Source organism: Tamandua tetradactyla, chromosome 24, assembly GCF_023851605.1.
Source record: "Tamandua tetradactyla isolate mTamTet1 chromosome 24, mTamTet1.pri, whole genome shotgun sequence".
Lineage (NCBI taxonomy): Eukaryota > Metazoa > Chordata > Mammalia > Pilosa > Myrmecophagidae > Tamandua > Tamandua tetradactyla.
The window spans coordinates 52,684,235-52,701,040 of NC_135350.1; the positions used below are offsets into that span (position 1 = coordinate 52,684,235).

Below are 16,806 nucleotides of genomic sequence, written 5' to 3' on the forward strand. Positions count from 1 at the left end.
AGTCCCTTGATGCTGAGTCTCAGCTCATTCTAGGATTTCTGTCCCATGTTGCCAGGAAGGTCCACACCCCTGGGAGTCATGTCCCATATAGACAGGGGGAGGGTGGTGTGTTGTGTTGGCTGGAGAGAGAGGCCACATCTGAGCAACAAAAGAGGTTCTCTTGCGGGTGACTAATTTAAAAGAGGAATTTAATAAGTTGCTAGTTTACTGTTCTAAGGCCGAGAAAATGTCCCAATTAAACAAGTCTATAGAAATGTCCAATATAAGGCATCCAGGGAAAGATACCTTGGTTCAAGAAGGCTGATGAAGTTCAGGGTTTCTCCCTGAAGTAGAAGGGCACATGGTGAACACAGTCAGAATTTCTTTCTCATCTGGAAAGACACATGATGAACACAGGGTTCCTCTCTCATTAGGAAGGGCACATGGTGAACACAGCATTATCTGCTAGCTTCTTCTCCTGGCTTCCTGTTTCATGAAGCTCCCCGGGAAGCATTTTCCTTCTCCATCTCCAAAGGTCACTGGCTGGTGGACTCTGCTTCTCGTGACTATGTCATTCTGCTGTGCTCTCTCCAAATCTCTTTCATTCTCCAAAAAGTTTCCTCTTTTATAGGACTCCAGAAACTTACCAAGACCCACCCAAATGGGTGGGGACATGTCGTCACCTAATCCAGTTTAACAACCACTCTTGATTAAATCACATCTCCAGGGAGATGATCTGATTATAGTTTCAAACATACAGTGTTGAATAGGGATTATTCTGCCTTTACAAAATGGGATTTTGATTAAAACATGGCTTTTCTAGGGGACATACATTCTTTCAAACCAGCACACATTCCTCATTTCTATTAGGCTGATCTACATAAAAGAGAAAAGGAGCTAAGTCTGGAGAAGGAGCAGAATAAGCGACTGTGGGACCGTGACACGGGCAACAGCATCACCATTGACCACCTGCGGCGGGAGCTGGACGACAGGAACATGGAGGTGCAGCGCCTGGAAGCTCTCCTCAAGGCCATGAAGAGCGAGTGTCAGGGGCAGATGGAACGGCAGGTCAGGCAGGGCAGGTCAGGCGGGAAGTGAAATGGCTTTACCAAGGTCTCTTGTCGGGAGGAATGTGTTTTATGTCTTACTGGTAGAACTTTTTTTTAAACATATAGGGGCCTATTTTACAGCTATGGGTTCTGTAAGAAATCTATAAAAACCTGCTTTTTATTCTTATATATATTTTACTACTCTTTAACTAAAAATGTTAAACTTAATCTCATTTGTATGTACTCAAATAACTAAATTACCAATTTCCTTTTCATTTTTACCTAGAAATCAGTAAGTTAATGATTACTATTTCTGCTGCAGAAAAGCAGTCAGCATGAAACCATAGGGAGACCTGAGGAACAGCAGGGTTGCAAGTTTCCAACAGATGGGTTTTTGTTGTTTTGTTTTTTCCCGACTTTTACTTCTTTTCCCTTATACTAATTGAGACTGGTATATACCCAAGATGAGATCTCTTGATAATAGTACACCAGTAGCAAAATGTAGAATGCATTAATAAAAACAATGTTCTTTCAGTACTGGAAAGACTTGGTCTAATGCTAGTTACTGTCACAGAGACATAAAACGCATCACATGATGTGATGGGTATGTGTAAGCTTCCCAAAATGTGAAAATAAACCAAGGGGACCAGACTTGGTTTAGACCCAAATGAAGCCGTGTCCCTATTCTCTTGTCTAACCTGAGCAGGAAAAAGCTGAAAGGATGACTGGAAATTAGAGTCTCACTCTTTTCCAGATGAGGATCAGAGAATGTGAATGTGTTTTGGGTAAAAGCCATTCATTTTCCCCTCAGAGATAGAAAAAAGAGGCAGATTGGGGGGAATTAAAGAATTTAGGTGATAACCTTCAAGCTTACCAACTTTCCCCCTAAGTGCCAGAGTTATCTTAATTTAAATTGGTCTAGAAAATTTAGACCAAAATCTAGAGCTTTAGCTCTCCACCCTAGGGGAAACTTCTAGCTTGCCATCCTAGAAAACCATTACAGGGGACCATTATTATTTAGTTAGACCTCTCCTAATGAATACATGTCTTTCCTAGATCTGTCCTTGTTAGATTTGGAGTTCTGCACAGGAAAAAAAAAATGAACTTGTCTAACTAGACATTATCTAATTCATGATTTAATGTTCTTGAATGAACTTATTATATTCTCCTAAAGTTGTTTATATGTATTCTTCCAAATCCACGAAATTCTCTTTTCTCTTATAATCAGATGGCAGCAATTCAGGGAAAGAATGAAAGTCTAGAAAAAGTGTCCACCTTGACTGCTCAGCTTGAATCCACCAAGGAGATGCTCCGCAAAGTAGTCGAAGAGTTGACCGCCAAGAAAATGACTCTGGAGAGCTCAGAGAGGACCGTATCAGACCTGACAGCTTCCCTCCAGGAAAAGGAGAGAGCCATTGAGGCTACCAATGCAGAGATCACGAAGCTCCGCTCCCGGGTAGATTTGAAATTGCAGGAGCTGCAGCACTTGAAAAATGAAGGGGATCACCTCAGAAATGTGCAGACAGAATGTGAGGCCCTCAAGCTACAGATGACAGAAAAGGACAAAGTGATTGAGATTTTGCGACAACAGATTGAAAACATGACGCAATTGGTTGGTCAGCATGGACGAACTGCTGGTGCCATGCAAGTGGAAAAAGCACAACTTGAGAAAGAAATTAATGACAGGAGACTGGAACTGCAGGAATTTAAGGTCTGTGGAGTTTTTCTCTCTCTCTCTCTGTGTGTGTGTGTGGTTTCGTTTCTGAAATATCTTTTTCCCCATAAGTAAATATGACCTAATTTATGAAAAGGGGTTCTTGGTAACTGTGGACCTTCTGAAGTTGTCCAAAAGTATTTGTACCTATATGCATATGTGTGTTTTTTGGGAAAGGACCCACACTTTTATTGGATTCCCAAAGTAGTATGAATCCCAAAAATGGTTCACAGCTAACAGGACAGAAGAAAAATAATCAGAAAACACAGCTTTTCCGTGAAACTTGTCCCTGCAATTTGAAATATTTTCTCCGACTTTAGACAGACTTAAGTTTGAACCCTATCTCTCACCACTTAATAACTGTAAAATATTGGATTATTCAGTGGTTCTAGCAGCTCTATCTGCAAAACAAAACAAAAACCACCACAACGTTATTGGGTTTACTGGGAGGCTTAAATGAGAACATATGTATGAAGGACTTCATCTATTTCCTAGCCTAAAGAGGAGGATGTTTAGTAAATATCAGTTTACTTCTCTCATTCCATACCTCTTCCAAACCTTATTGCACTTTATTTGTACCCATTATAACCTGGATCACATTCTATATTGTATTGTTTGTATGTTTAAGTAGCAATGTTTCCTTTTCCCTCCGAGACTGCAGACCTCTTCAAGCAGCGTACACATTTATTCATTTTGGTATTCGCTGTCCTAGGTCTTTGTGCTTTCCACCAATAATTGCTCAGTAAATATTTATCAGATTTAAAGTAAATGAGTGCATTTATAAAATTTTTGATTTCTTAAGCTTTATGCCACCTATTTCTCTGATTTTGTGAGTAGTAGGAGACAAATAACATCAACTATAGATATTTCAGTTTTCTCATTTTAAACATAGGGTTGATGATAGAATATTATCTATCTTATGGAAATATATGTCATTACATAAAGAACTAGAATTTTCTAATGTTTATGTTTTTATTTGATTATATCATAAAAGCGTGTGTTTTTTAAAATGTACAAAGCCACCATTAAAGGAACATATAAAGGCCTCTTAGTGGCCAACCCTACAACTAAAACTTTAGAAGAAATTTGCATACAGGGCAGGACATATTAGAGAAAAAGGATTCTTCTACCTTCTTATCTAAGAAGATGAATTTCTAGTGTTGTTAAAGGTACAGATAAATGAGAGTATCCTTCTTAATCTTACACTTTAAAAATTAAGTCAATTTAATCCTCACAAAAACCTTATGAGGCAGTACTATTATTATTCTATTTTACAGAAGAGGAAACAGATATAGAGAAATTAAATAATTGCCTGAGAACAACACAACCTTGAGATTTGATCATAGGCATATATGAGTAGATGTTAGAATGGCCTGCCTCAGAATCACCTGGAGTGTTTGTTAAAGCACACATTGTGAAGATGGTATGGAGAGAGCTGTGGAACTCATTTTGCCTCTAGGACAGATAGTAAATAGCCAGAAGCCGTCTGGAACAAGGTTTGGGAGACTTCCATGACCAGATACACATCATATATCAGGCTAGAATGGGTGAAAGGTCTGAGATCACAGCGCAGAACAGCAAGTAAAGTCTTCTGAACAGTGGAGGCTGCTGCCGCTCACCCACCGACACAACAGGATTTAGAGACAATTCCCCATGGGAAAAAGAAGCAATCTCTACGAGGAGCAAGGCACAGAGAGCTCAAACAAACTCCAGTTGTGGATTTAATTAACAAATTTGGACTGCTGAATAAAAGTTCCGAGCACAGGGGTGGGTAATGGTAGCTCAGTGGCAAGAATTCTTGCCTGCCAAGCTGGAGACCTGGGTTCAATTTCCAGAGCTTGCCCATGCCAATATATATATATATATATATATATATATTTCTGAATGCGGATAAACCTGGGGCAAGCATGAAAGGAACCCTCAGATCTCTCCCGACAAAGAAGAGGCAGGACTGACCAAAAAAAAAAAATAATAGTAATAATAAGGAGGCTTTTGGAGTCACCTGAGCTCAGAATACTGGAAAAGGACTGAGCCCCCCCAAAAGGGGCACATAGAGCTGGGTACCAACTCCAGCTCTTAATTGGTGAAACTGGGAGGAGGCCAGGGACTGGCTCTGAAAAGGATTTTTTGTTTTTACTTTTTTAGCAGCTTATTAAAGAAAGTCTCAGGCATTGTTTGTTGTCAGCACTGACCCAGGAAAAGGCAGAATTAAGGTATGACAGAGATAAAGTAACTTGCAAGTGAAGGAGATAATTACCTAGCAGACAGGTAAGTTAAGGAAAGGGGGCAGGGGCAACACAAGTGATAGCTCTTATTTAGAGAATTCAGGCCCCAGTTACTAGAAAACAAAAATAGCTTAAGCCCACCTTCTACCTCAACATCTGTCTCAACCATGCTCCTGGCAGAGACAGGGTCTGCTGAGAATTAAAGGCACTGTACCACTTTATGCTAGTGGAGAGCTGCAGCCTGACAAGCACCACTGGCTAGGCAGGATAGGAAAAGCACAGAGTTAAGAGGCTTCACAGGAAAGTCTGGCAACCTTCTGGGTCTCATCCTCAGGGAAACTTGATACTGATTACACCCACTTCCTGACAGTTGGGCCTGTCTTGTCTGGGAGAAATATGATTGGGACTGATCATATCTTTGGAGACACACCTCAAAAAAAAAAAAAAAGATTCCATATAAGCAGGGCAAGAACCAGAAAAACAAGAGATGAAAAATTCTGATCAGCTAAACAGAAGCTATGCTAGAGGTCTAGAATAAGTTGAACTGAGTGTCAAAGAACAGATAGAGAACAAAGTCAACCAACAAGAAAACCCTAGGTAATAGAGAGAAAATGACCTCCAAAATAAACCAATCAAGGAATTCAGATGCCTAGATACCAGCAAAAAATCACAAGTAATACTAGGAAGCATAAAGATATGGCTCAGTTATAGGAACAAACTAACACTTCAAACAAGATACAGGAGTTGAAACAACTAATTAAAGATGTTCAAACAAATTTTCTAAATCAAATCAGTGAGTTGAAGGAAGATATGACAAGAGAGATGAAAGATATAAATAAAACATTAGGTGACCATAAAGAAAAACTCAAAAGCTTAACAAAATAAATAGTAGAACTTAAGGGAATGAAAGGCATGATAGAAGAGATAAAAAACACAATGGAGACATACAATAGCAGATTTTAGGAGGCAGAAGAAAGGATTAATGGAACAGAGGGCAAGACATCTGAAATCCTACACACTAAAGAAAAGATAGAGAAAAGAATGGAAAAGTATGAAGAAGGTGTCAGGGAATTGAATGATGACATGAAGCACATGGAATGTTATGGATGTCCCAGAAGGAGAAGAGAAAGGAAAGGGGGCAGAAAGAATAATAGAGAAAATAATCACTGAAAATTTCCCAACTCTTATGCAAGACAAAATTGCAGATCTAAGCAGTACAGCATACCCCAAATAGAATAGATCTGAATAGACCTACTCCAAGACACTTCCTAATTAGATTGTCAAATGTCAAAGAAAAAGAGAGAATTCTGAAAGCAGCAAGAGAAAAGTGATCTCTCATGTACAAGGGCAGCTTATAAGACAATGTGTGGATTTTCCAGCAGAAACCATGGAGATGAAAAGGTAATGATGTGATATATTTAAGGTACTGAAAGAGAAAAATTGCCAACCAAGAATTCTACATCCAGCAAAACTATCCTTCAAAAATGAGGGAAATTTTTAAATATTTTCAGACAGACACTGAGCTTGTGAACAAGAGACTGCTCTACAAGAAATACTTAAGGGAGTACTACAGGCAGATAGAAAAAGAGAGGAGACAGGTTTGGAGAAGAGTGTGGAAATGAAGATTATCAGTAAGGGTAAAAAGAGAGTTAAAAAAAACGTTATGACATATAAAAGACAAAATGGTAGAAGAAGTTACTGCCTTTACAGTAATAACTTTAAATGTTAATGGATTAAACTCCCCCAATCAAAAGACAAAGACTGGCAGAATGGATTTAAAAACAGGACACTCTATGTGGAGACAGGGGGACCTGGATTTGAGTCCTGGCCTATGCATCCAGGGGGGAAAAAAGGACCCATCTATATGCTGTCTAGGACAAAAATAGGTTGAAAGTGAAAGGACTGACTTTAAATCCAAGGACAAAAATAGGTTGAAAGTGAAAGATTGGAAAGAAGATATTTCATGCAAACAACAACCAGAAAAGAACAGGGACAGCTACACTAATTCAAACAAATTAGACCTCAAATGGGTCAATGTATTGTTGAGTGTGGTGTATTGAAGTCTCCAACTATTATTGGAGCCTGAGGCTTTCTTTAATGTATAATACATTCTTTAATGTATATGTATGTGTATGTATTGTACATATACATATGTATACATAGACATTTTGTATTATGTATTAATAAAAGGAATAATTATTCAAGAAGACACAACAATCATAAATATTTATTCACCAAGCCATAGTGCTCCAAAATACGTGAGGCACACACTGACAACACTGAATAGACTTTACAATAATAGTTGGAGACTTCAATACACCACATTCAACAATAGATAGAACATCTAGGCAGAGGATCAATAAGGAAATAGATATCTTGAATAGTATGATAAATTAATTAAACAATAGACATTTGCAATACATTACACCCCACACCAACAGGATACACATTTTTCTCAAGTGCTCATGGATCATTTTCCAGAGTGACCATATGTTGGGTTGCAAAGCAAGTCTCAACAAATTTTAAGAGACTGAAATTATATAAACATTTTGCTGGATCATAATGGAATGAAGTTTGAGATCAATAACAGGCAGAAGGCTGGAAAATTCACAAATATATGCAGGCTCAACAACACACTCTTAAACAACCAGTGGGTCATGGAAGAAATTACAAGAGGAATCAGTAAAATACCTCGAGGCAAATGAAAATGAGAACGCAACCTATCAAAACTTAAAGGTGGTGTTGAGAGGGAAGTTTATTGTCCTAAATGCCTATATTAAAAAAGAAGGAAGAGCAAAAATCGAGGAATTAATGCCTCACCTGGAGGAGCTAGAGAAAGAACAGCATACTAACCCAAGCAAACAGAAAGAAAGAAATAACAAAGATTAAAGCAGAATAAATTAAATAAATGAAATTGAGAACACAAAAGCAATAGAGAGAATAAAAAAAATTAGAAATTGATTCTTTGAGAAAATCAATAAAATTGAAGAACCCTTCACTAGGCTGACAGGAGAGAGGATGCAAATGAATAAAATCAGAAATGGGAGAAGGGATATAACTACTGACCCCACAGAAATAACGGAAATAATGAGAGGATATTCTGAGCAATCATATCCTAACAAACTAGACAACTTAGACAAAATGGACAACTTCCTAGAAAAGCATGAACAAACAACATTGACTAGAGAAGAAATAGAAAACCTTAGCAAGCCACTCACAAGTAAAGTGATCAAATCAGTAATCAAAAACCTCTCCCCGGGTGGGCCATTTTGGCTCAGCAGGCGGAGTTCTCGCCTGCCATGCCAGAGACCCGGGTTTGATTCCTGGTGCGTGCCCATGCAAAAAAAAAGTTAAAAACATCCCTCAAAAGAAAAATCCAGGAACATGTGAGTTCTAACAGCATTCAAGAAAGAATTAATACCAATTCTGTTCAAACTCTTCAAAAAAAATTAAAGAGGAGGGAAAGCTACTATTTTGGTTTGCTATAGCTGCTGGAATGCAATATACCAAAAATGGAATGGCTTTTATAAAAGGGATTTAGTAAGTTACAGGTTTACAGTTCTAAGGCCGTAAAATATCCAAACTAAGGTATCCAGAGAAAAATACCTTAACTCTGAAGAAACAGCAAAAAAGAAAGGATGTTGAATTTTTTCAAATGCCTTTTCTGCATCAATCAAGATCATCATGTGGTGTTTCTGCTTTGATTTATCATGTGGTGTATTACATTAATTGATTTTCTTGGGTAGAACTAGCTTTGAAGAAGGCCATTAAAATGAACAACTAAGGCATCCAGAGAAAAGATACCTTGACTCAAGAAAGACTGATGTCTGTCACATGGGAAGGCATAGGCAAGGCTGATGTCTGTCACATGGGAAGGCATGGGCTGGCACCTGCTGGTCCTTGTTCCTGGTTCCATTGCTTCCAGCTTCTCATGCTGGTGGTTTCCTCTCTAAGCATCTGTGTACCTTCACTTAGCTCCTCCAGGACACAACTCTGGGTTCTGGCTTGCTTAGCAACTCACAGGAAGGTACATGGCAATGTCTGTTGTGCTTCGCATCTCCAAAAGGCCATGTCTAGGGGTCTGCTATCTCTGTTGGCACTCCAAGCATCTCCAAATGTCTGCACCTCTATTGGCTCTGTTGCTTCTGAAGTTTCTCCAAAATGTTTTCCCTTTTAGAGGACTCCAGTAAACTAATCAAGACCCACTTTAAGTGGGCAGAGTCACATCTCCTTCTAATCAAAAGGCCAACCCACAATTGAGTGGGTCAGTCTCCATGGAAACAATCTAATCAAAGGTTTCAGCACTATAATATTGAATCAGGATTAAAGGATATGGCTTTATGGGGTACACAACACTTTCAAATTAGCACAAGGGGCAAAGGCAACATGCAATATAAAGGAAAGCTGAGTGCAGAGGGAGTAGGAGAATGGAAGATTACAGAGGGAAGCAAAGTGGTAGAGTTCTATGGTTTTGGGAGTATGGTCTTGTTATCTGGTTTTCCAGTATCAAATGCTACAAGGCCTGGCTGTATCTTATCATCGCCTTTGAAGACTTGAGGGGTTGGAAACACTCTTTTCCGTCCCTCTCACTCCACACCATCTGCCTTTACTAGGGGCCTCATGCACCTCTTTCCTGCCTGCCACCCTCTGTGCTTCCATGGCTTAGACCATCCCTAACCTAGCTCTAAGCTTAGAATACCAAAGGAATTTATTAATCTGTTTTCCCTACTACACTGTGATATCTGTGAGCACCAGCATGTGACCGCCTCATTCTCTACTGATCATCCAGAGGCTAGTTTTGTGTCTGAAAACTTGAGTTGCTCAGTAAATAATTGTTAAAGGAATTACAGGAGAAAGAGGAATGAGGAGAAAAGGGTGTGTCTGAGTTTGCCTGAGCTGTTATCCCAAATACAACACAATGGGTTGGCTTGAACAACTGGAATTTATTGGCTCATGGGTTCAGAAGCTAGAAGTCCAGAATCAAGGCGTCAGCTAGGCCATGCTTTCTTCGTGAAGACTGTGGCATTCCAGGGCTGGCTTTTCCATCACTTGACCAAGTCCTCCCCTTTCTCATCTGGGTTCTCACTGACTTTCTGCTTCTGGCTCCTCCCTGTGGCTTTCTCTTTATAAATTCTCCAGTAATCCAGATTAAGGCCCAACCTGGTTTGGTTGTTCACACCTTAACTAAAAATAACACCTTCAGCAGGTCCTATTTACAATGGGTTCACACTCATAGGGACACAGATTAAGATTAAGAATACATGATTTTTTTGGTTCCATAGTTCGCCCTACCACACTAGGTGTAATTAGCAAAATTTCAGATTGATCTTCCATTGTTTCAGGACAGCTTGAGTTAGAAAGTGGGTTTTAGAAACCATCTTGGTTTTAACCTTTAATAAGTGGTACCTCTTAGTTTTTTTCTCTCTAAAATGGGATAATAACTGCACCTATCACGTAGGGTTCCTGTGAGGATTAAGTGAATTAATATACAGAAAGCATTTAAAACAGGACCACAATGGTCCTCAAAAAAAAGACAGCAATTGTTATTGGCTCCAAGGGACTCCATGGAAGTATAAGATAATAACAGGAAAAATGCTGATTTAGGAGTAAGATCATTTAAATTCTAATCTTGGATCTTCCATTTGTTAGCCACATGATCTCAGACATCAACATCCTTTCTTGATTAAAACACTTCAAAGGATAGGATAAGCACCTAAAATCATCCTCAATGGGGAAAGACTGAAAACTTTCCCTCTAAGATCAGGAACAAGACAAGGGTGCCCTCTGTCACCATTGTTATTCAACATTGTGCTGGAAGTTCTAGCTAGAGCAGTTAGACAAGAAAAAGAAATCAAAGGCACCCAAATTGGAAAGGAAGAAGTAAAACTCGCACTATATGACATGGTCCCATATGTAGAAAATCCCAAAAAATCTACAGCGAAGCTACTAGAGCTAATAAGTAAGTACAGGAAAGTGGCAAGATCCAAGAATAACATGCAAAAACCACTGGTGTTTCTATACAGTAGTACTGAGAAATCAGAGGAGGAAATCAAGAAAAAAATTCCATTTACAATAGGAACAAAAGAATTTAATATTTAGGAATAAAATTAACCAAGGCCACAAGAGACCTATACAAAGACTGCATAAAAATTGGTAAAAGTAATCAAGAAAGACCTAAATAAGTGGAAAAACACACTGTGTTCATGGATTGGAAGACTAAATATAGTTATTATGTCATATTTACCCAAATTGATTTATAAATTCAATGCAATATCAATTAAAACCCCAACAACTTACTTTGCAGAAATAGAAAAACCAATAACCAATTTTGTTTAGAAGGGCAGGGTGCCCTGAATAGTTAAAAATATCTTGAGAAAGATGAATGAAGTGGGAGGTCTCACACTGCCTGACTTCAAAGCATATTACAATGTGGTCAAAACAGCATGGTACTTGCGTAAAGATGGATATACTGCCTAATGGAATTGAATTGAGTGTTAAGAAATAGGCTCTGTCCTCTACAGACAATTGATCTTTGATAAAACGGTCAAGTTGACTCAACTGGGACAGAGCAATGTCTTCAATAAATGGTACTTAGAGAGCTGGATATCTATATCCAAAAGAATGAAAGAGGTCCCCTATCTCATACCTTATACAAAAAATTAATTCAAAATGAATCAAGGGCCTAAACCTTAGAGTTAATACCACAAAATTCTTGGAAGAAAATGTAGGAAAATATCTTAAGATCTTGTGATAGGCAGTGGTTTTCTAGACCTTACAGCCAAAGCACGAGAAATGAAACAAGAAATAGACAAATGAATCTCCTCAAAATTGAACACTTTTGTGCATCAAAGAACTTTGTCAGGACAATAAAAAGGCACACTACTCAATGGGAGACAATGTTTGGAAATCACATATCAGATAAAGGTTTAATATCCAGAATATATAAATAGATCCTACAATTCAACAGCAAAAAGACAAACAACCCAATTATAAATGGGCAAAAGACATGAACAGACACCTTTCCAAAGAGGAAATACAAATGGCTCAAAAACATGAAAAGATGCTCAACTTCACTGGCTATTAGGGAAATGCAAATCTCACACCTACTAGAATGGCCATGATAAAAAATAAAATAGAAAACTAAAAGTGCTAAAGAGGATGTGGAGAAAGAAGCACACTTATTCACTGTTGGTGGGAATGTAGAATGGTGCAGCTGCTCTGGAAGGCAGTTTGGTGGTTCCTCAGGAAGCTAAGTATAGAATTGCAATATGACCCATTAATCCCATTACTAGGTGTATATTCAGAGGTACTGAAGGCAAGAATACGAACATACATTTACACACCAATGTTTATAGCAGCATTATTTACAATTTCCAAGAGATAGAAACAGCCCAAATGTCCATCAGTGGACGAGTAGCTGAACAAACTTTGTTACATACATACAATAGAATGTTACATAGCTGTAAGACAGAATAAAGTCATGACTCATTCAACAATGTGGATAAACCTTGAGGACATTATGTTGAGTGAAATTAGCCAGCAGCAAAAGGACAAATACTATATGGTTTCACTAAGATAAGCTAATATTAATGAGCAAACTTTGAGAGTTAAATTTGAGAATACAAGTTATAAGGTGATAAAAAGAGGTTAGAGATTGGGCATTAGATGCTGAAGGATTAGCATTGTAAAGCATTAGCATTACAACAGGATTGATTGTAAAGATTCAGAAATGGATAGCACAGTACCATCTGATGGCAGCACAATATTGCAAGAACAATGAACAAAGCTGAGTGTGAGTATGGTTGAAAGAGGAAGGCTTGGGGCATGTTTGACACCAGAAGGAAAGATAGAGGATAAAAACTGGGATTGTTTAACTTAGCAAAACCTAGAGAGGACAATGATGAAGATTAAATGTACAAATAAAGTTTTTACGTGAAGGAGAACAAATGAATGTCAACATTGCAAAGTTTTGAAAATGCGATGGTTTATGGAAAAAATACAATAAATGCAAACCAAGGTCTGTAGTTAATAGTAACATTGTAATATGCTCCCATTAATTGTAACAGACACAATATACCAAGCTAAATGCCAATAAGAGGGGGATATAAGGGAGATGTATGGGATTCTTGTCGTTGTTGTTTCCCCCTTTTATTTATTTATTTATTTATTCTTTCTTTCTCTCTCTTCTTAAGAAATGGAAATATTCTTATGTAGATTATGGTGATAAATGCATAACTGTGATTATACTGGGAGCCACTGATTGTTTACTTAGTTTAGATTGTATGGTGTATGAATAAAACTTAGTTTAAAAATAAAGAGAAATAGGGCAGTGCAAGAGTAGCTCAGTGGTAGAATTCTCTCCTGCCCTGTGGGAGACCAGGGTTCACTTCCCAGAGCCTGTATATGCAAAACAACAAACAAATAGAAATATACAATTGCTGGAGAAAATATGGGAGAGATGTACCTATACACTGTTGGTAGGGAAGTGGAATGGTTCAGCCCATCTGGACAGCAGTGTGGTGGTTCCACAGGAGACTAAGTACAGGGTTGCCATATAATCCTGCAACCTTGTTATTAGGTATATACTTTGAAGAAATGAAAGCAGGGACATCAATGGACATTTGCACACTGATGTTTATGGCAGCATTATTCACAACTGCAATGGATGGAGGTGGCCTAAGGGTTACATCAACTGATGAATGGAAGGGTGATATGTGGTGTATATATGCACATATTGATCAGTTCCAAGAAGGAACAAAGTTATGAGGCATGCAACTAGGTGAATGAATTTTGAAGACATTATGTGGGGTGAAATAAGCCAGAAGCAGACAAATATTGTAAGGCCTCACTAATATAGACTAACTATAATGTGTAAACTCTGAGAATTGAATTTTTAAAAAATATTTTTATTGAGAAATCTTCACACACACACACACAGTCCATACATTAATGAGCCAATAATCAAAGGCTCATTAGTTGTGTATTCATCATCATGATCATTTTGACAATTGAATTTGAGAGCATAGGTTATCAGGAGATGGAATGTAAGCAGAGATTGGCCAGTCAACAATTAGGAGTACAGAACTTCAAAAATGCTTATTGTAAAGGTTCCTAGATTGTAAGCTCTTACAGCAGTCATATCTATTCCTGAGTTTTAACTGTTATTTCTAATTTTGGAGATGCTGAGTTCCTTGTTTATAATCTGGTCATTCCCTGAAACTTTGGGTATCGGTGTGACACCTGAGACTCAGAGTTAGAATTCTGTAGCTCTGAAAGTCAGCAATCCTCCATACAGCAACTGTTAAAGAAGCTGAAAAAGAGATCAGACTTCTATCAGAAATATAAATGAAGCTGATCTGGTTAGGAATAAGGTAAATGTGAATATATGGTAAAGGAGGATATTGATTGTATTTTAAAATTCAACTCCTGTGTGAGCTCAAAGGAAGAGATGCTGATTTTGTAAAAAATTTGTATTTTCTGTAGCACACTATCTAATTTAACCTGTATGGTCAGTTTATTCAAATAACGTAATTATATGTAATCTTGAATAGGAAATGAGATCTTGTTATTTTGTACAGGTTAACATAATACCTTGATATATCACAGAGTAATTTCAGTAGAAAATAAAAAAGTATCTTCAAAGTCCACTTGAGGAACTGGGGGAAAATGTGGAAATATTAAACTTCCCCACCTGGGGAATTCCTGATATGGAACTTATTCCTGCAAAGGAGAAGCTAAGTCTACTTATAATTATGCCTAAGAGTCACCCCCAGAGAACCTCTCTTGTTGCTCAGATGTGACCTCTCTTTCTAAGCTAACTCTGCAAATAAACTCACTTCCCTCCCTTCCATGTGGGACAGGGGTGTAAATCTGCCTGGCCACATGGGACATGACTCCTGGGGATGAGCCTGGATCTGGCATCATGTGTTTGAGAAAGGCTTATTGACCGATAGGGGGATGAGAGATGAAACAAGATAAAGTTTTAGTGGCTAAGAGATTTCAAATAGAGTCAAGAGGTCATTCTGGAGGTTATTCTTTTGCATTATATAGATACTCTTTTTTAATTTCTAGTATATAAGAATAGTTAGAAGTAAATATGTGAAACTGTTGAACTGTAATCTAGTAGCCTTGATTCTTTTTTTTTAGGTTTTTTGTCTCCTTAGTTAAATTTATTCCTAAATATTTTATCCTTTTGGTTGCAGTTGTAAATGGAATTTTTTTCTTGATATCCCCCTCAGATTGTTCATTACTAGTGTATAGAAACACTACAGATTTTTGAGTGTTGATCTTGTAACCTGCCACTTTGCTGTACTCATTTATTAGCTCTAGTAGTTTTGCTGTGGATTTTTCGGGGTTTTCGACATATAGTATCATATCATCTGCAGACAGTGAGAGTTTTACTTCTTCCTTTCCAATTTTGATGCCTCTTTTTCTTGTCTAATTGAGCCTTGATTCTTGATGAGGATTGTATAACTATATGGCTTATGGTATGACTGTGTGATTGTGAAAATCTTGTGACTGACACTCCCTATATCTAGTGTATGGGCAGATGAGTAAGAAAATAAAGACAAAAAAAAATAATGGGGGGATTAGGGATATAGTATGTTTTGCGTGTTCTTTTTTTTTTTTTTTTTTTGCTTGGACAGGTACTGGGAATTGAACCAGGATCTCAGACACTGCAGGCAAGAAGTCTGCCACTGAGCCACCATCACACTGCTATGGGCGTTCTTTCCTCTTTTTATTTTTTGGAGTAATAAAAATGTTCTAAAATTGATTGTGGTGATGAATACACAATTATATGATGATCCTGTGAGCCACTGATTGTGTTGCTTTGGATGATCATGTTGTGTGTGAATGTATCTCAGTAAAATTGCATTTTAAAAAAGACAAACACACACACACACACACAGATTACCAGGCCCCATCCCCATAGTTTCTGATTCAGTAGGTCTAAGATGGGACCTGAGACTTGGAGTTTCTAACAAGTTCCTAGGTGATACAGATGCTATTGGTCCTGGAGCAAACTTTAAGATGTACTCTGGGTATAGCCCAGAAGAGAGTAGATTACCTTCATGCTTAGATATGAGGACTTGAAATGGGCAAAAATTAAGCAAAGAAGAGGAAGGAAGGCATTTCAGGTATGGAGAAGCTCAGGCTATAATTTAGCCTAATGGTAGTGTTTGAACCATTAAAGGTTTTAGGGTAGAAAGGAAGAGATGACATGAAAAAGGTAATAATAGGGTAGATGAACTAGGTATCAGGCTGCAAAGATGGATAGAGAGGGTAGAAACTAATTTTCAAGTCCCAAATACAGAGCTGCATCAGCTTCAGGACAATATTTTCTAGTTGAAAAGAACTTCACAAAGATGCATAGAACATAGGTTAAAAAACTCAAGCTTTAAAACCACATTCACTTCCTTCCAAATTCCAGTGAGGAAGAAAGGAGGGGAATCCTGGCCATAGAAGATAGTTAATGTCATGGTTTCTTACCTCCTTAGGCTGGGTACTGCACACACTGACACAGAAGCAAGTGAGCTTTTCCCTAGTTACTGAAGGTTCTCAAAGCTGTATCCTTTGTCACAAAACCAGGAAAGAAAGGAGTATCTGTCAAGTATTTGTGGAAGTGGAACAGGAGTAACACAGGCCCACTACATCTCAGGCTGTTCCAGAGAAGTTCTCTCTTCCTTCCTTCCATGAGGTGAGGCCAGCTGGGTTCTAGTGTTCCAGTTACGAGGAGTGGGTAGACAAGCAGGAACCAGACTTCCTTGCCTTTATTGCCCAAGCGCATCACTGATGAACGGTGAAAAAGCCAGGAACTCCCACCAGTCCTTTTGAACCC

At 38.2% G+C, this 16,806-nt stretch overlaps 1 protein-coding gene across 15 annotated transcripts in view; it reads left to right on the forward strand.

Annotated features, from left to right (window-relative positions):
- The window catches only part of CCDC158 (coiled-coil domain containing 158), a 139,154-nt gene that overhangs the window by 60,551 nt on the left and 61,797 nt on the right, over window positions 1-16,806 (forward strand). For all 15 annotated transcript variants that reach the window (XR_013168416.1, XR_013168415.1, XM_077143101.1 and 12 more), the window contains 2 exons: window positions 850-1,047; window positions 2,257-2,739. Coding sequence is in view for 13 of the 15 variants with exons in the window: in XM_077143101.1 (XP_076999216.1) it covers window positions 850-1,047; window positions 2,257-2,739 (681 nt within the window). In the remaining 2 variants the exon portion in view is untranslated. The remainder of the gene's footprint in view (window positions 1-849; window positions 1,048-2,256; window positions 2,740-16,806) is intronic.